Source organism: Neomonachus schauinslandi, chromosome 6, assembly GCF_002201575.2.
Source record: "Neomonachus schauinslandi chromosome 6, ASM220157v2, whole genome shotgun sequence".
Classification (NCBI taxonomy): Eukaryota; Metazoa; Chordata; class Mammalia; order Carnivora; family Phocidae; genus Neomonachus; species Neomonachus schauinslandi.
Window position 1 is genome coordinate 130,709,115 of NC_058408.1, and position 20,507 is coordinate 130,729,621.

At 43.3% G+C, this 20,507-nt stretch overlaps 1 protein-coding gene across 1 annotated transcript in view; it reads left to right on the forward strand.

Moving 5' to 3' along the window:
• SORCS3 (sortilin related VPS10 domain containing receptor 3) overlaps positions 1–19,951 on the forward strand; it is a 569,369-nt gene extending 549,418 nt beyond the window's left edge. The window contains exons 21-27 of the mRNA XM_021699769.1: positions 4,363–4,486; positions 5,909–6,021; positions 10,170–10,301; positions 12,044–12,143; positions 13,166–13,271; positions 18,989–19,149; positions 19,887–19,951. Of these exons, the coding sequence (XP_021555444.1) occupies positions 4,363–4,486; positions 5,909–6,021; positions 10,170–10,301; positions 12,044–12,143; positions 13,166–13,271; positions 18,989–19,149; positions 19,887–19,951 (801 nt within the window). The remainder of the gene's footprint in view (positions 1–4,362; positions 4,487–5,908; positions 6,022–10,169; positions 10,302–12,043; positions 12,144–13,165; positions 13,272–18,988; positions 19,150–19,886) is intronic.
• Positions 19,952–20,507: the final 556 nt, after the last annotated feature.

Here is a 20,507-nt window from a genome sequence, read left to right on the forward strand (position 1 = left end):
TTCAGCTTTACTGTGACTCAGAGCCCTGACTGGCTGATAGGATGGCACGCTCCCTCCCACCACAGATGGCATCCCCTTTGTCCTGCAGCCCTGCACCCTTGTTTGGCTCCTGGATCTCCTAGGGAAGCAGCCAGATGGAGGGAAGAGCAAATCTGCAGGGACAAGAAGAATTCCACTCCTCTCAAAAGAGATGCCTTTAGGGACGCCTGGGTGGCTCAGTTGGTTAAGTGTCCAACTCTTGATTTCAGCCCAGGTCAGGATCTCGGGGTTGTGAGATGGAGCCTCGCATTGGGCTCCATGCTCAGTGGGGAGTCTGATTGAGATTCTCTCCCCCTCTCCCTCAGCCCCTCCCTACCCTGTTCTCTCTCTCTTTCTCAAATAAATAAATAAATCTTAAAAAAAAAAAAAGGGATTCCTTTGCCTGGCAGAGTACCAATACCCAAGTCTAAGGCTACAAGAGTGTGCAAAGAAAGGATTGGGGGGGGGCACATGGACCACTAAGAGCTGAAGAAGATGACATGGAAGTAGTGAAGGTTTCATGAAGAGACAACTGTCAAGGGAGAAAACTGCCTGCTGGTGAGAGGTGGGAAGATGACAGCTGAGGGCAGGGAACTAAAATGGAGGACAATGGAATATAGCCATGGTCAGAGAGAGTCACTCATAGAATCAGGAAAAATAAAATCACATTGATTATTTCTTTCATGTTTTCTGTCCCAACATTTTATTATGGAAAACTTCAAACATACTCTAAAGTTGAAATAATTCTACAGTGAATATCTATATACCCACCATCTGTAGTCTACCATTAACATTTACTATTTTTGTTTTATCACATGTCTGGTTATCTGTCTGTTCTGTCCACCCATCAGTTAATCTTAATTTTTTCACCCATTTCAAATTTTAGACACCAATATACTCTGTGCTAAATGCTTCAGCTTGCAAATTATTGACTAGGATTCAGTATTTGCTTACACTTTTTTCCCCATGGTGGTATCAATGATGAAATGCACAAATCCAAAGTGTGCACTTTCTGAGTTTTGACAAAGGCATTCACATGTAACCTAAACTCCTGTCTCTCTCTCTCTCTTTCTGTCTCTCTCCCTCTCTCTCTCTCTTTCTCTCTCTCTCTATATATACATATATACACCAAAATATTTATTACCATCACTCCAGAAAGTTCTCTCATTCCCTTTCTCAATCAATACTTACCCCAATCCCCCAAATCAGCCACTCCTTTTTTTCTATCATAGATTAGATTTGCCTGTTCTAGAACTTCATATATATGATTATACCATATGAATTATTTTATGTAAGGCTTGTTTTGCTTCTTATAGTTTTGGGATTTATCCATACTATTGTATGTATCTTTTTTTTTTTCTTTTGTGTTCATTGTATGGATATACTATGGCTTGTTTATTCATTTTCCTATTGATGAATTCCTGGGCTGTTTTCAGTTTGGGACTGTTACAAATAAGCTTCCATGAACATTTTTGTTGGTTTGTGGACATATGTTTTCTTTTCTCTTGACTAAATTCTCAAGACTGCAATTGCTAAGTCATAAAATATAAAATGGTACATCTACTTTGGAAAAATTATTGCAATTTCTTGTAAAACTAAACTTTTTCCTAAGTGGTGGTATCATTTCATATCCCACCAAAAAATGTATGAGAGTTCCAGTTGCTCTGCATCCTTAATCATCTTTTATATTATCATTCTTAAAGAAAATTTAGCTATTCTGTTGGGTATAAGTGGTATCTCATTTTCATTCCAAAGAACATGACTAGGTAATGAAGCAACTGAAGGTCTCCTAATAGATACGATTGAATAGGTTGACCAGTAGGGACTAGAAAGTTTGCCTCAAGCCATTCATCAATCCTGTATATTCCGATTGCTGAGTAAGTGCTCACAGCTCTTTCAACACAAACCCTTCATGTAACAGATAAAGAACTAAGGCTAAAAATCGGGTCTACTTTGCCCAAGGTAGTTTATTACCATAGCAACTGAATAAAGCCAGCATTTCAAGTCTTTGTTCTTATTACACTAGAAATGGCAACTCTGTGGCACATTATTCCATTGCTATGGCCAACATTGGTATGCTGAACCCAACTTGACTTCAGCTTCCTTCTCAACGCAGGACACTGAACAGCCACTATCAGCCCGTGGGAGTTGATGTACATCACAGAACCTATTTGCAACTCATTCGTTGTTGAATTCAGAAGGCCACACCCTTGTGTGTACTGTCACTGAGCCTTAAGAATACTTGAACTCTGGGTTCTGCCCTTAGTTAAAGGGAAGACTGTTTTCTCTTTCTTTTTTTTTTCTTCAAATTTTTATTTAAATTCTAGTTAGTTAACATATAGTGTAATATTGGTTTCAGGAGTAGAACTTACTGATTCATCCCTTACCTGTAACACCCAGTGCTCAACACAAGTGCCTTCCTTTCTATACTCACTGCTTTCTTTCATGTAGCAGAGAAGAAAGTATGTCACATGCAATATCTCTCATCTTGCCCAACTCCAGCTATCAGCCTGGTCATAAAATAAGGGAGCTACAGAATTTTATTTTATTTTTTAAAGTTTTTATTTAAATTCCAATTAGTTAGGGACGCCTGGGTAGCTCAGTGGGTTAAGCGTCTGCCTTCAGCTGAGGTCATGATCTCGGGGTCCTGGGATTGAGCCCCACATCTGGCTTCCTGCTCAGCGGGGACCCTGCTTCTCCCTCTCCCTCTGCCCCTCCCCTCTGCTCATGTTCTCTCTCTCAAATAAGTAAATAAATAAATCTAAATAAATAAATAAATAAATAAATAAATAAATAAATTCCGGTTAGTTAACATACCGTGTAATATTAGTGTCAGGTGTACAATACAGTGATTCAGCACTTCCATACGTCACCCGGTGCTCATCGCCGCAAGTGCCCTCCATCATCCCCATCATCTATTTCACCCAACCCTCCCGCCACCCCCACTCCCTTCTGGTCACCATCAGTTGGTTCTCTGCAGGTAAGAGTCTGTGTCTTGGTTTGCCTCTCTCTCTCTCTCTTTTTCCTCTCTTTGCTCATTTGCTTTGTTTCTTAAATTCCACATATGAATGAAATCACATGGTATTTGTCTTTCTCTGACTGACTTATTTCACTTGGCATAATACTTGTGGTATGATGGTAGCCTAACTCTGGCATTTTAAAGCAGAAGAAATCAAATTAGGTTTCAGAGGCCCAGTTGGAAAGTCTGAGCTAGAAAGCAATTCTAGTCTTGCAGCAGGGACGCTGTCTGAAAGCCACACCTTTGAGCCTCTGCAGGACTCTGGCACACACGTCTAGGCCATGTTCAGTCAGGAGTGCCTGAGTGCTGGCCCATACCCACGCCCTTCAAGAGCTGCTCTGTGCCTCCCCTAACAGTTACCTTCTTGGTCTCCATCCCATGGCTGTCCTGACACACAAGGAGGAGAGGGAGTCTGCTCATCTGTGCTTGTAACATCTCTTTAAGAGCTGCCTTAGAGCAGCTTCCTACTGTTATGTCGTACCTTGCAAACAACAGGAACTTGGAAGGGCACAGGCCTTAAGATGACCCCTGAATAATGACTCTTCAACCTCAGGATCTGCATTCTTCTATCCCAGAAGCACCTGCTTTTATCAAGGTCCTAATCCTCAGGAAAGTAATATATTCTGTTTCTCTCTATCCTTGGGAAACCTGTATATGTTGTGATCAGGAAAATAAAGCAGAAAAAGAAAAAAAGAATTAAAATGGTCACAGATATGTATGTTTATTATTTTCCAACCTATTTAAAATGTTAGAAATGTTTTGCAATGGAAAACACAGATATAATAAAGCAAAATGCCAGTTATTGGACCATGCATCCAACTAACATATATATTCTACTATATGAAAGTAATGTGCCAGGATGGATGAGACAGAAGTAAATAAAATGTGACCACCTCTCTGAAAGGTCTTGTAGTCCAGTGGAATACAGGAGGAAATGTAAGTGACACAGAATATTGGAGGAGAAGAAAAATAAATGATCTATTCCCAGAGCCAGCTGGAATAGGTTACAAATGTTGCTTCTACTTTGCCCCAGGAGAAGGAACAGAGTGACTTGCAAAATCCAGAGTGTCCAGTCTTATCTTCATCTTTTGGGATTACATTTTACAGTGTATTTCAAGGATATTAATACTCTTCCTGGATACTGGATATAATCACAGTTTTTGAAAGCTATGAAAAGCCATTTTCATTTTTCTTGTTTCAAGTTAGGATCCCTTGGGGACACACAAATACCATGCAGATTTGTGACAGTCTGAGATTTGTAAGAAAGGAAGCAAATCTGATATCCCACAGAGGACTAAATGGGTATTTCTCCTTCTGTCTTTTAGCCCCTCATCACCTTGGACAGCAGCATTTCCTTCACGTTCCTGGCCGAAGGCACCAACACCATCACTGTCCAGGTGGCTGCTGGGAATGCCCTTATCCAGGACACAAAAGACATTGCTGTGCACGGTAAGCTCTGAAAGTTGTTCTGTGATGCTCCCTCCGGCCCAACCAATCCCCTTTGCCTACCCTCATGGCAACCCCTGACTGCTTTGGCAATTCCCCAGGCTAGGGGAAAATTATGTAGGTCAACCAGAATTTTCCAAACATACTTTCTACCTTGTTCCTGAATAGACACTGAGGCTGTAAGAGAAACTGGCACACATGGGCATAGACAAGCATCTGTTATTCCCTAAGATGTATCTGTATCACATCCTGATGGGGTCTCATTAGACAAACACATATCATAAGTTGAAGTTTGCTAAACTAGAAAGACTATCATAGAAGCATCTAGATCCAATGTCCTGCTGAGGTATCTACGATATGTAATATGTATGCAGCACTGACCCTCTGTGACCATGGGGACCAGTGATTTCAAAAGAGGCGCCATGGTTCCCTGACCCTGCAGAACTAAAGGCTGAGTTACTGAGATGAAGTACATATTCCGATTGTTGGAAAATTCTAACATCCTTGGCTGCAAAGGCTCAAGAGTAAGGCTAAGAATATGAGGGCAGAACTAGAAAGAAGAGTGGATAAGGCCGCTATCCTGTTCTCAATCCGGAAAAACACTCCTAATTATTAAATTTATTTTAAATCAAGTTTTGCTCCCAGCACCATCCCACACAACCTCCCCCAGGCCCCTAAAGACTGCCACTATACCTGGGGCTTTCTAAAAAAGTTGTACTAAGGTATGTGATCCTCTGACTCAGAACATATTTCTTCAACCTCACGTCAGGTGAGCACCTTTTCCTACATTTCTGCAAATTTGATACTCTGGCTCTCTCATCAGGTACCTGGAGGACTTTTTTCAAGCAAACATTTTTACTGAAGTGTAAATTTAATGCAGAAGAGTGCACACATCACAAGTGTTTAGTTTCATGACTTACCACAAAGTAAACAGATGTGTGTACCCACCAGCCGGGTCAAGAAACTGAACATTACCCACACCCTACACACAGGATTTCGATCTGATCCTCTGAGATAGTTTCTAGGAGGAAGGTCAGAGGAACCAAGGGGAGGACAAGTGGCAAGGCCCCCTTCCAACCAAGCCCAGCTTGTCAAAGCTTTATCATTGGCTTCGCATGATAGTATCACGAGTAGCAAATAACCTCCTTCTTCTGGGGTTTCATACTTATCTTTCATTTCAAGTAATATTCTTTTGCCAGAAGAAGGGCTTAAGATGCAAGGAACTCCTACATGGTAGGAGCATAAATCCCCTTCCAGTCACCAAATCCCACCTTCTTTCAGAAGCCAAGAAACACGCCAAGAGGAAGGGATTTTAGCTGAGGCCACATGGAAGAGTGGACCCTTTCCCTCAAGCACAGTGATTGTGGCATCTGCTAGTCCGCCACCCCTCTCTCTGCCCCACTCACACACCCTCTGTCCTTGCAGAATATTTCCAGTCCCAACTCTTGTCATTCTCTCCAAACCTGGATTACCACAACCCTGACATTCCTGAGTGGAGGCAAGATATTGGCAGTGTCATCAAGAGAGCTTTGGTTAAAGTAAGTCGGCTTTATCTTTGCTTACATGTTATTAGGTAAAGGAAAGAACCAAATGGTCTATCCAGAATAAATTTTCATGGGTTAAAAGCACCATCCTACAGTTATATAAGGATTATCTCTCTGTCAAAAGAGAGATAAGAATGAGGAGGATGAAGGAAGGATGGAGGGAACGGGGGTGGCGGGAGAGACAGACAGGAACCAGTGTTTAGGGATGAGAATTAGCCCTATCTTTATACTGAATTTTTCTAAGACAAGAGCTGGACCCCTTTAATGAACTAATGGAGGGAGCACTCATTGAGTCTATACAAATCTCATTCACTAGGCTTGTTCTTTGCCCACCAAGGGGGTTTCTTAACCAGGTATTCAGACTCACAAGACCACCGTTGACTATACATGACAGTCCGAAGGCTACAGGCCAGAAAACAGAACATGCCATCAGGGTGGTAGAGTTCTAGGGTTAACCCATGGTCAGATTGGCCTTAGAAAGCTTTGAAAGGGTTTTATTAACCCTTTGCTCAGAACAAGGCACTAGAACCTAATGACAAATGCAGCATGGGTTTTCAAATGTAGAGGTGAGCCTAACATGTGACTAGTTCTATGGCAGAGGCATGGCCAGCATGGAGCATGGAGAAAAGTATGATTCACTCTATCCAGGGAATGCAGGCTTAGCACGTTATTTGTGATTCATTAAATATTTGTGAGCTATTACGATAGTCTTTGCAGGGAATACTTGAGCTCAGTTTTAAAGGATACATGACAGTTAACAGAAAGAGGATGGTGTCTTTCAGGTAGAACGAACAGTGTGTGCAAAGCCATGGACAACTGAAAGAGCACAACATATTGGGGAAATGGCAGAGTCTAGTGTAGGCATTCTACAAGTTGTAAGGCCGGTGCAGCTGGACTTGAGCTAGGATGGTCAGCTCATGAAGCATCAGAGAAGCTCGCAGAAGTCCGACAGACACCCAGTAAGCACTGGGAATTGGAAAAATGCTTTCTTAATTTAAGGAAAAAATGCTGACAATAGATTTATATTCAGACACCCATTCTGGTAACAGTACAGAGGATGGGCTGCTGAGGTGGGAAGTGAATAGAGTGGGGGAGAAATTTCACAAAAAGTGACCAGTTGAAAGACTACTGCAGTTCTCCAGACCAGAGGTAACAAGATCTCAAAGAGGAAAGAGTCAAAGGTTACTTGGGAAGTTGAATGGTAGAATTGGTGACTAATAGTATGTATGTAGTGGGAATGAGAAGAAGAGAAGCTTTCTGATTCCAGAGCAGGGAGGAGATGGCCTCACCCTTTGTTGGACCATGTCAGAGAAACATGCTTAAGGAGCAGTGATGGTGTGATTATTATTTATTTATTTATTTATTTATTTATTTATTTATTTATTTATTTACTTATCTATCTGTCTGTCTATTTATTTGAGAGAGAGGGATTGAGAGCAAGCGAATGGCGGGGAGGGGCAGAGGGAGAGGGACAAGCAGACTCCCCGCTGAGCATGGAGCCTGATGCGGGGCTCAATCTCATGACCCTGAGATCATGACCTGAGCTGAAATCCAGAGTTGGACATTTAACTGACTGAGCTACCCAGGCGCCCCAATGATGTGATTTTTTTTTTTTATGTGAGTTTGGAGCACATGAGGAACAGTTGGGAAGAAAATCAGGGGAATTGAAAATATGGATCTGAAGGTCAAGTGGATGTTCCCTGAACGAAGGCAGAGATGTGGGACCTGAGACTGTGGAGGCGATTAGACCACCCCCAGGGGGTGGGGGGCAGGGCAGACATGAACACTGATGCTCCCTAAGGCAGAGGAGGATGATCCAGGGAAGGACCTGGAAAAGGAGCTGACAGAAAAGAAAAAGAAGAAGAAGAAGGAAAAGAGAGTGGTTCAAGAGAGCATTCCTGTGGGGAGTTGTCTACCAGATGATCTTCATCTTAAATCTTTTTACAAAAAGATTATTCATAGAAAGGGATGGAAATGTGACGGCTCTTAATATGCCCTGTGACTGTGAAACATCCAGAATTGTGTATATTTTGCATGATTGTGTTTATTAAAAACATACTAGCTTTTTAATAAATGACTTGGTAATTATAGTAATAATTCTAATAAATAATAATAATCAGCCATGTCGGTTGATGCCTGGGCCTTAAATCTCATGAGGACCTGTCTCTCAAGTGTCCCTTTGGATGGGATTAAGTGAATCTAGACAGCTCCAGAGTCCCTCCAAGGTTGCTAACTGACTGACCCCTCCCCCCCCCACCCCGAGACCACTATTCCCTGGGATGAAGGGTCAGCCTAACAATGGTGCTCACAGCCTTACCCCCTTCACTCCACTGGGTGCTTCTCTGTGCTTTGCCCTTCAGAATGGTCTCCAGAGACTTGCTTCCCCTGGCTGGTTAGGATGAGGGATGAGACCCTCTAGCCCCATAGACTTGAGCACCAAGACTTCCAGCTACTTGGGATCATGCCTTCCATCAGGAAACCAAGGCATCTGGCAAAGCCAGTTCCCAGGGATCCTCTGTGTTTGGTGGACTTTTCAGGCTTCTGAATGCTACTTGTTAGTTCTCTGCAAGTTGGTGCTCTCACTGTTATCATGTCCCTGAGAATGGACTCCAATCTGTGAGCCTAGTCCCAAATAGGAATCAGAGCTAAGTGGATGGGAAACAACTCCCCAACTTCTGTTCAATCCAGCAACTGTTTATTGAGTCTCTACTCTGTGCAAGCATCTTCAGAACAGTGAGATAGCCACAAAGACCCCCAGGAATGTTTGGGTAAACATTCATAAGAACCTATCAGAGAAAAGATTATATCAGCCAGATACATTCATGTCACAGCCAAGATGATCTAAGTCCCTGAAATGTGGTAGACATGGTATCTGGGAGTGCTTGGTGTGAGAGACTAACATGGAGGAGGTCACTGCAAGTGGAGATAGTCAGGGGAGACTTCTTGGAGGAAGCAGGTATTTCCGCCAAATCAGAAGCTACCCTATTTGAATTGGCAGAAGAAGAGGAGGGGTTCTGGATAAAAGACCTTCAGGAGACACATAAGGAAGAATAACCATACTCTTTACAAGGGGTGGGGGGTGACTCAGACTCTTGTTTGCTTTAGGAATTTACCTCCAGACAGAAGCTTCCTTTAAGTTTTTATCAAAAAGCAATATAATCCTTTTACTAAACACTCAGGAATAGAAAAAAAATTCAGTCATGATCTCAGCATCTTAACACAACTTTTAGTGTTTTATTTTGCTTTTTTACTCTTACACATATTTATTTTTATAGGGTTGTAACCAAAGGAATGTAAGGAAATAGATCAGAATGCAGCTATCATAAGTGTTTTTCCATGTTGGCTGACTGTACTAATTATCATCGTAATGGTAAAATAACATTCTGTCGGGTGATTATACCATTATTTACTTAAGTTTTTGCATATTTGAGTTTTTCCCCCTTTATTTGCTATTATAAATAATGTTTTTCTTCCTGTATGTGGCTTTTTCTATATTTTGGATCATTTCCTTAGGACAAACACTCCAAGTCACAGTTACTGAATGAAGGCTCTGAATATTTTTATGGCCTTAAAGTAAGTCTTTTGAAAAGCAAATTGGCAGTGTGCATTGATTTTTAGTGAGCCCAGCCACAAATGAGAGAGCCTCTTAACTGAAGCCTCACCATTATTAGCAATTTTAACTTAATACAAAAATCCTGCTTTAGTAAGTGAAAATCGTGCTGCTTGTCTTGTTCTTTTTTAAATTTGCATTTCCCCACGTTTGCTTGTAACCTCTTATTCCTTGCTGGCAGCCAGTATGTTCATGCTTTTGCCAGAAGCTCTAGTCCTCTCCGTGCAGAAAAAATGGAAAATATGGGAGGGGCTTTAGACAGTGTTCCTAGCAAATGCTATTTTGAAAATCACTGTAGTATTTTAGTTTCAGTAAAAATGTATGTAAGAGCCAGGGGAGGTAGTGAGACCAATCCTAGTCCCTCTATGGGGAAACAGAAAGGAAGCCTGGGTATATACTGGGCCCCGTGCCTCCCAGGTCGTGTAAGGCAGCACATTTGTGTAAGTGAGCCTTACCCCCGGCCGTATTCTGCTCCTTGTCATGGACTCGGGGAGGCTGGCTCCCCCACAGCTTCACTCTGTGTTTTCTGCAGGTGACTGGTGTCCCGGAAGACCAGATCCTGGTGGCCGTGTTCCCTGGCCTCCCCACTTCAGCAGAGCTCTTCATCCTTCCCCCCAAGAACTTGACTGAGAGGAGGAAAGGCAACGAAGAGGACCTGGAACAAGTAAGTGAGGGAACGCTTGGCGGGGGTGCTTGCCTGCACCTCCCAGTCCAAGGGCACACAACCTCACCTCCTGCTGCAAGGGGAGGGGAGCTTCCTCCCATTGGCCCAGCGGCCTGTCCGTCTGTCCAGCACCCAGGGCTGTGAGAAACAACAGGCTTGCCCAGAAGATGCCCAGGTGCACGCAGACTGGAGCATTCGGCACACAAGAAGGGAAGGCATCCCAGAAGCACTCATTCCAGCAGTTGGCGTTCCCGCAACTTCCTCAGGTCTCCTGCCCAGTGACCTGCCCCTGGGGGGTGAGGGGGGAGGGGACACAGGAGAGAGAGAAGGAGGGATCTGAGTGTCCCTGTATGTTTCTGGGAAAATAGGCTTCTTGTCCTTAAAGATCCCGGTCAATTTAAGTTCTGCTTCAGGAGAGAAAATGAGCTGCTTTTAAACGTGTTTCTGTGGAGAGAGATGGATTGCTTCATTGCGTTTTGGCTAAGGAAACAGCATGTCCAAAGGGACTGTGGTTTACCGTCCTCATCGAATGGGCATGTGGTTCCTGTGATGGGCACGCCGTCCTGGAAGTCAAGGAGCTGGTTCTCCCTCTCTCACTCCCTGCTCCTGCTGGGCTCTCATGAGCTGTGCTCTGCCTCACGCTTCCCTGCCTTCCTGTGACACTAAGTCAGGAGGGGTAGAAAAAAGTGAGTTTGAGGCTTCTCAACGTCGACACGAAGCACACATCTGCTCCCACACAAGGCAGTCATTGTGCAGACATCTTCCGTGTCCCTCCGATACTCACCTGGCTGCCACCTCATCCCCACGGCCGTCCACAGTCCTCCTCAGGCAGCAGAGACCCGTCACAGTCCGTTCCTCTGGAAAATGAAGCCGATCCTCGCAGTGCAGGGCTGCACACCCAAGTTGGCCAGAAATAAATTCAGCTTCTCAATGCACGCATCACTTTTACAAGACCTCTTCATTCTGAAATAGCAAGTGGCATGTGTGAACTATATTTGGAAGCTACAATATCCATCCGTTTAGATAAATAGGTAATTACGGTGATGAATAGCAGCTGTGATATTAAGGTGCGTACAGCCAGATAAGAGTCAGGGACCATAGCCCAAGTCGGCCCCAGCTTTCATGTGGGAATTACAGAGTGATTAAATCAATGTTATGTGTTCCGAGACTTGGCGGGTAAAGTAAAGAGGAAAAATTATTCCATAAAAAGAAGGCCGCTGCCGCTTTGATGTCTGCCTCCCATTGTCTCCAAAAGAGACAAAGCAGAGGAGTGGGCTGGGGATGTACATCCTGGCTTTCATCCTGGCAGGGGCCGCTCTACCCTGTGTGTGTTACTTCATTAGATTAAAGAACTAGTGATGGGTTGATGTCCTTTCATCGGAAACCACAATAGGTTGTGCTATGGTGAGTTATAAAGGCATGGATGAAAAAGCACTGAACCAGGGATTGAATGAAACATCGATGTCTGTTATCAACTGTAATTCACTGAGTGACTTTGGACATACCTCTCTCTGTCTCACTCTGCTCTCCAGGGTAGGCGAATAACACCAACTACTTCTTGGCCTCGCAGGGCTCCGAGGCCTGTGAGAACCAGATTGATGAAGATGTCCCAATATCCTGTCTCCTGACTGAACTCGGTCACTGTTTGCCTCTTGACCCTGGTTTCTTGCTCCACGAGGCAGGACTGTCTTATGTCATGTCTTCCTGTGCACCTCTCTCTCTCTCTCTTTTTTTTTTTCCAGATTGTGGAGATGCTGTTTAATGCTCTAAACCAAAACTTGGTGCAGTTTGAGCTGAAGCCAGGGGTTCAAGTTATTGTGTTTGTCACACAGCTGACATTAGGTGAGTGCCTGCTGGGATCCAGGGGGAAATGGGGATGGTGATCTATTATCCCCGGGAGAAAAGGGAGGAGATCATTAGCAGACACTTCTCCACAAAGGCCTGAAAATAGCTTCGTGGGCAGGGCTCTTGTGCGTAGTGATGGTTACGAAAGATTAATCACAGCTTTCTTGGGGCTTCCTGTTGAGGTGGCAAGAAGACTTCATTAGAAGTGGCTTTGCTATTGAATCTCTGGATGACCTTGGGGGAAAATCTACAATTTCCTTGGGCTTTGACTTAATTGTTTTTTGTTTGTTTGTTTGTTTGTTTATTTGTTTTTATCCACAACAGTCAGGATTGTAGTGGGTAGTCCTCAGGGTGTCTTAATTTCTACAATTCTCCGATTCCATGAATCTTGGTTGGGAGGCCACAAGAGATAACTTTAAAACTCCTTTTGATTTACAACAGGTAAATCTAAATTGATACAGAGATCAGCTCTAGTGATTGATTTGTAAAAGGAATTTGAAAATGTATGTCCCATTGGGCATCCTCTACCGGCTCTCCAGGAGAGCCTATTTGCTAAATATCTCTTATTAATATAGGACTTTTCAGATGGGGAGGTTCTAAATGTGCCCACCCAGCAGTGTTTTCACAGAATGGTGTAAAGGAAGAGAATGAAACATTGCATCAATATTTAATCCAAAGTTCCCAATGGGCCACCTGTAATTATGTTGACAGGTACTCAGGCCTTCTAAGAGAAAGAGCACTCAAGCCCCTCTTCTCTACTCCCCTTAGCTAGATACACATTACTCAGTTTACACCAAGAACAGTAAGTTTCTCCAGGCAGAGCAGAGGAGTTTACTTGTCCTAAGAAGCTGTGATTGAGGATACTATTTTCATCATTGAAACCAAGCTTCCTGAGAGCACACAGTACAGGGCAGTTGGAGACTGGGTATAAGGATGGGACATCAGCTGGCCTCCTTTCTCCAATGGGAACTCCCTCCATCTAGTGGCTTCCAAGTGAGCCATCTGCTTTTTCCTCCTAGCTCCGTTGGTGGACTCCAGTGCTGGGCACAGCAGCTCGGCCATGCTTATGCTCTTGTCAGTGGTATTTGTTGGCCTGGCTGTGTTTCTAATCTACAAGTTTAAAAGGTATGTGCTACTATCACTCAATTTTGATATTGAAGCTGGATTCTTGGGAGCTGATTCTTCCTCTAGCCAACATTGCTAAACTCATCCCACATAGGTGAAATTAATTCTCTTTGAAGCTATGTTTGGCATTGGGGGAAAGCAGGAATGGTTGAGGGTCAAGGAATAAATGGGTTTAAGAATCTGAACTCTATCCAATTTATAGGTATATTGAGTTAGGAAAATAAGGGATAGCCTATGAAATCAATTTATTCTCTTTAAGAGAAGTGGAGAGAATTTTCAAACCTCACCTAAATTTCTAAAGTAAGGTCTTGGATATTCAGGAGATCTTTTCTACAGCTTACCACCCATTTAGGGTGGTTAAGTAGACCAAATGCAGCTGAAATCTGGAGCACACATGGACCCACACACGTGCATGCACGCACACGCACACACACACACACACACACACACACACATTTTCCTATCTTGTGTTGCAGCTACTGGTCTGTGTAAATTTGCATGCTGAAAATATTCAACCTTTACCCTTTCCCTCTTTTTCCTGTTTCTAAAGGGCAATTGATCAGGAAAACTAAACTTCACATGTATTCAGAAATTATGTTTGAAGGCCACAGGAGGGGTGACACAACAGGATTCTTTTTATTTTTTTTTTAGATTTTATTTATTTATTTGAGACAGAGAGAATGAGAGACAGAGAGCATGAGAGGGAGGAGGGTCAGAGGGAGAAGCAGACTCCCTGCCGAGCAGGGAGCCCGATGCGGGACTCGATCCTGGGGCCCCAGGATCATGACCTGAGCCGAAGGCAGTCGCTTAACCAACTGAGCCACCCAGGCGCCCCATCACACAACAGGATTCTTATTAAAACATGAAATTGAAGTCAATAATTCTGTACCATTATTTGAATAAGCTTCTACCAAGAGGTGTCCCGGTTCAGAGTATGAACTCTGCAATGAGACAGACCCCCAGTTTTAACTTAGCATTTGTAGCTTTGGGCAATTGAATCTGCCTCCCTAAGCTTTCATCTCTTTATCTGTAAAATGGAGAAGACAATACTTAATAGGCTTACTTGCAGTTTATTTATTTATTTTTTAAGATTTTATTTATTTATTTGACAGAGCAAGAGAGCACAAGCAGGGGGAACAGTAGAGGGAGAGGGAGAAGCAGACTCCCTGCTCCGCGGGAAGTCTGCTTCTCCCTCTCCCACTCCCCCTGCTTGGGTTCCCTCTCTCGCTGTGTCTCTCTCTCTGTCAAATAAATAAATAAAATCTTTAAAAAAATATATAATAACATCTATACCTGGTACATACTAAATAATCAACAACGCTAAGCTATTTTAGATAACAGAGAACATGACGTCCAAAGGTGGCTTCTGTGTCCCAACACGGCACATGGTAGGCTCTCAAAAAATCCTATCAGTGGCACAGAAATGTGCTTCATACAAAGACTGGTTAAAGTAAAAATATCATTAATTATTCTGAAAGCAAAACTTGGTCCTGGGAGTCTTTCTAGATACTGAAGGTAATGCTTTTAGATTGTGAAAGCCATCAGTTGTAAAGGTGCTGTGCTCCACCCTCTCCCCCAGACCTCATTCGCTGCCCTCTAGTGGGTAGCTCAGGCTTCAGAACACGGGTTTTCCTCAATATTCATCTCAGCATCACCAAACTAGCGGGAAGCCTTCAACACCCTCCATATCAGGACAGAGTTTTACCTTCCTACTCAATTAATAGACCAATGTGTGAATTCATATCCTCTTGGATCAAGACATGCGAACCCACCTGCCCATGTTGCCTTTGAAGATGGGCACAAACCTTTGTATCACAAGTAGAGAACAAAGATTCCATATAGAAACAGTCTAGTCAAGGCAAGGCCCATTGGTGGATATACTGCAGTTACATGCAAAGCACACTTTCATTCATCCAAGGGTTTGATTGTGGGGAAGCCCAGTGGTTGCTGGAGCTTGAAGAGAAACTAAACCAAATTTGTCACCTTTTGGCTTCTAGAACCTCGTGGTTGCCCCGGACAAGGGCAGTAGAAGTCCTGCAAAAAGCTATTTGTGTCAGGCATCTCCAAACTAAGGCAAGACATCCTGTGACTTAGGAAGTTTTCTGTTCTCTTACAAATGCTGCTAAACTCCCTAGACAGTCAACCTATTAATGTAGGCGTCTCTAAATGTGTACATTGGAATTCTTGAATCTCTGCCAGGTAATGACATCTCTGAATTATTCTACCTCTGTCGTTCCCCAGTATCAGCCAACTCTTTCCGTGTCCCTGACAGTGAGCTGTGTAGCTAAGGCCCACAGGGAACAAACACCACTCAGGCTGGATGAACAGGAGAGTCAGCTAAGTACACTTACCAATCATCCGTTGCCTTTTCCTTTCTAGCTACCGTTTCTGGAAATTTTCTTCCCAAAGCTCAAGCCCTTTGGTTGAGGTCCTGTTGGATCTTCTTTTATTTCTTTGGTCTTTTTTCCCTCCCCATCACCTGGAACTCTCTTGATGGCTCTCTGGAGGGTGCCGGACTTGCTGATGAGTAAAGGTCAGGTTCTTATCTGTGCTTCCCAGAGGTTCCTTTGTTTCTTTAATCACCAATAGAACTTTCTGCGATGTCCGTAATGTATACTGCCCAATGCAGTAACCACTAGTATGACTGAGGAACTGAATTTTAAATTGTATTTAACTTTAATTAATTTAAATTTAAATACCTGCACCTGGCTAGCAAACATTCAGTACATCTAGAAAAAGGGCAGTTGTGTATCTGTTTCCAGATCACTGGCCACGCTGAGTTTTCAGACTCAACACTGCTCTGTGTAATCATCAGCATTAACTCATTAAACCACTTATCCATCCAACAAACATTTACTGAGTGCCCACTATGTGCCAGGCACTGAAAACAATCTCAGTGCCCCAAGTGGTCACTTAACAGGGAAAAGAGAAGAGAGCTATGGTGAGCCCCAAGCTTCCTTTATGTAAATATCACCTTGTTTCTCACATTTGATCTTGTTCTTGGATAGTTATTTTCTGAAGTTTTAGACAAAGTAATTAGAAATCATTATGATATGGTTTTTATTATCTAAAAATTCTGCCTAACAAGACTTTCTTTCTATACTGTAGATCTGGGTTTTTTTTCTGGCTATCCAAGAAAACTTTTGAGCCTTTATATGTTTTTCCAGCCTTTTTTTTTTTTTTTTTAGCAAGTCTTTCATCACAGTCTGAGGCCTACTCGCTTCAGAGAAATTTAGAGAGACCTAAATTTCCTCCCACAGGCTCCTAACACTTAGAGCTGGAGCAAACAGAAACTGAAGTTTTTATGGGTGACTCGGTTGATCCATCTTCCTTCTCTTATTAAACCCTATATGAATATGTAGGCCAGGAGATGCCCCTAAATCTCTTTATTTCCCACCTTTCTTACCTGCAAAAATGGGGCTTAGTCTGATATTCTCCCATCCTTCGAGTGCATGTGTTAAGAGATGAAAAGCAATTTGACAAGTTTTTAAAATATGCACATGATGCCGTAAAATTGTATCCCTTCCAACCATCTTTGAAAAATGTTGAAGAATTTTCTGCCTGTTGTTTAGAGATTGAAATAAAGTGAACAATCTTTGTAAGGGAAGATTTATCCACATCCTCCCAGGTATCACTCGGGAAGTAGCAAGGGGGAGGCCGTGAACTCTGGCTACAGTTCTGAAGTACACAAACTTGTGGGATCAGGAGAGTTTGACCGCCTCCAGCACCTAATAAATGTTACAGCTGATCCCACCGCTCATGAGTAATATGTACTTTTATGATTAGAAGAAATCTAAGTCGTTAGGTTGCATTTCTATTTTGATAAGAGGAAAGTAAGGGCCAGCATGAATTTTTAATTATACATATTTAGAGAGCCTGCGGTCTGCTGCCTCACATAGAATCTATTCATGTAGGGTCCTTGTAAATTATGTTAAGCTGGTTTAGACAAGTAGGAGTCACGAGGACACCTCTCTTAATGTATGAAAAGAAACCATTAAAGAAACAAAAACTGAATGTAAAGGAGTGGTAGGAACCACCCATATTTCCTACCTATTTTGGGATCTTATGTATTAGCTACAAGCAAACCTCATTAAATGCTCCCGTACTCTACCTCATTGGGGTTGGAGTGTGGAAGGGAGTGTGGAAGCTTGAAAACACCACTGCTTAGTTGTAGGGCAACAGAGAGATTCTCCTTTAGAAATGCGCAGAATGTTCTGGATTGGGGTGAGTGTCAGATACCTTAAGTTTTAATAATATCATTGCCAGTGATCAGCTTCAGGAAATGTCTGGATTTTAATCTGATTTCCCCATCATTTAATGGGGTAAGAGAGGTCTCTTCTAGAGATAATATTCCGAGGTAAAATTGTGGTCTTTTTGTTTGAGAATCTAATATATGAAAGTAGAAAGAGCACAAGTTTTGAGGTCATCTGTTCATTCACTCAGCAAATACTTACTGAATATCAACCATGTGCCAAGCACTGTGCTAAACTGCATGTACAGCAGAGAAGACAGAGAATATAGATCCGGCACACATGGGAAACAAAGTCAGCAGACTTGCCTCTTACATCACCCTAAACCCAGCACCCTATTCATTTATTTCATAAACACTGTCCCATAATTCTATATTTTTCACAGGAGAGGTGGGGTAGTCAGAAGTCTCTCAGAACCAAGTTCTGAAGGACAAAAAGGACACCATCATTAGAAGAGTAGAAGGAAGAGTGTTCTAGAGGGAACAGCTGGTTTCAAGTCCCCAAGGTGGGGACGAGTTTGATGTACTAGGTTCTTGCAACTCAAAGTTTGAGGCTCAGACCAGCAGCCTCAGCGTCACCTGGGAGCTTGGCAGAAATGCACTATTTCACCCCATCCTGTCTGGACCTGTCGAGTCACAAATGCGCATTAGCAAGAACCCAGGTGAGAAATAAGCACATTAAATCTGAGAAGCACTCGGTGAGAGGACTTCACAGGAGGCTACTACAGGCCTGGAAGCCAGTGGGTCAGGGGATATGGAGAGGGGTCAGAAGATGAATCCTCTAAGAAAATTCCAATCTCAACCAGCCGTTCCTCCAACCTTAAGTCTTTCTGACTTGTTTCCAAACCTACAACCTTTGTGTCTTTGAAGGAGATTATTTAGCTTCTCTTAATCCTTGCCTTAATCCTTACACAATCCTACAAGGAAGCTATTGTTACTCCCATGGAGCAGATGAGGAAACTGACTATCCAAGTATTTAAGATCTTTGGCCCACAGGTGGTGTTCTGAAGATAGGATCAATGGCTAGAAACCTTTTTTTCTTGGCTCTTCATAAAGGAAACCAATGTGAATTGATTAACTTGATGCAACCTTAGAAAAAGATGTCTTTTCACTGTGATATAATCTTATGCCTCTCAAAGTCCAGCTCCTTGTAAAACTTAGTGAGGGATAAGTATTTTAAGGGTTTTAGTGCATACCTGCTTAGCAGCATTGCCCTTCTGTTGACACCTGTTTGGTTTACCCCAGAAGAAGGTGCATTCTTCAGGGAGTTCTGTGGTTTACACTTCCCCTGGGCATCTGGTCTTTGGCCTTGTGTTTCTTGGCCTCACGGCTACAATATCTGGGTGACCAGCCCCTTTCCCAGACGTTTGGCCTGTCCTATAAATAGCTTATTCCTCCCCCTTATGGCCCAGAATCTCCCAGTGGCCCAAGTTTGGCATGCCCTGTGATCATAATCTGATTTTTGTAGGAAAATCCCCTGGATTAACATCTATGCTCAAGTCCAGCACGACAAGGAGCAGGAGATGATTGGGTCAGTGAGCCAAAGTGAAAACACCCCCAAAATCACACTCAGTGACTTCACCGAGCCCGAGGAACTGCTGGACAAAGAGCTGGACACCCGGGTCATAGGTATGTGTGCAGGTATCACCAAGCTCCTGTGTCCTCCATCCTCCAAACGTGAGGGCAGTCAGCCCACATGGCCTGTCCGTCAACTCATGTCAAACTGGAGGGGGTTGGGAAACGGCTGGCTACAGAGGCGTAATCGAGTTTTAAAATTTGTCTGCCACCTGTGGCCACATGAAAGTGGCAGATTTTTTTTTCCCTTCCCTTAAAAATAGACCAAGATGGAAAGTGCTGGAGTCAGAGTGGGGGAGGGATGAAGCCAACTCTCCATCACCGTTGGGATTTTTCCTTTCTTCTGTGAAGCAAAAGCATTAGATGTCCTAATTCGTAACCACATGCAAGAGGGCTCTAGAACATTCCTCATCTGTGAAATGGGAATAATAGTACCTACCTTCTAAAATTGTGGTGATAATGAAATGAGAGTATGTCATTAGCCCGGTGCCGGCCGCAGAGGACGTGTTCACTGCATGTTGGCTCTTAGTGTTGTCATCAGTGGTGTGTAAGGTGACAAGTCGTTGCTCCCCCCTCATGTGCTGCTGTGGGAAGCGGACACTTTAAACATAGGTGACAGAAGCCAATGAGCTGGTAGTATAGAGTAGCCAGGTGTCCCGTTTAATAAATACCTACCAAGCACCCGTTCAAGATGGCTTGGTATGTAGCAGTGAATAAAATAGACAAGATTCCTGCCCTTGTGAAACTGACATCCTCGTTCCGTCTGTCTGTCTGTCTTCTCTCCCCCGCAGGAGGCATTGCCACCATTGCAAACAGCGAAAGCACAAAGGAGATCCCCAACTGCACTAGCGTTTAATACCAACCAGCCACGTGGTCAGCCATCTTTCTGACTTTATTTTTGATGATTACTATGACTATTATTATGGAAAAAATGAAAATGTCTTTTTTACCTTTTGTTTACCAAGGGCCCCTTCATAAATAGCAGGCAGATGCTTAGCTTTGGGAGGCAAAAGGCATTCTTAGCTGATTAAAATGAGACAAAAAGAATAAATGGCTGTATTTGTGCTAAGGGCAAAGGATGCATCTTCCCATGGCCTTCTTGCTTTATTCTGCCACTGACCATATGAGGACTCCTTTTCCTCGTGGTCTCTTCATTTTTTTTTTCTTTTTTTAAGTTGAGTTGGCTTCTCATTAACCTCCCATGTCCTCCCCTCCAGCCCCCGCAACATCACCCACACCCTCCCCCCAGCACACACACTCTAAAAAACACAGACCATTTCCCAGTTAGATCTGCAGGAGGTGGGTTGGTGGGGAGTGAAAGTAGGTGCAGAAAGCGTGCACACCTTTACGAGAAAGAGGCCCTGCCTCGTGCATGTCAATAGCGAGGCTACAGATGGCTTACTGTATATAAT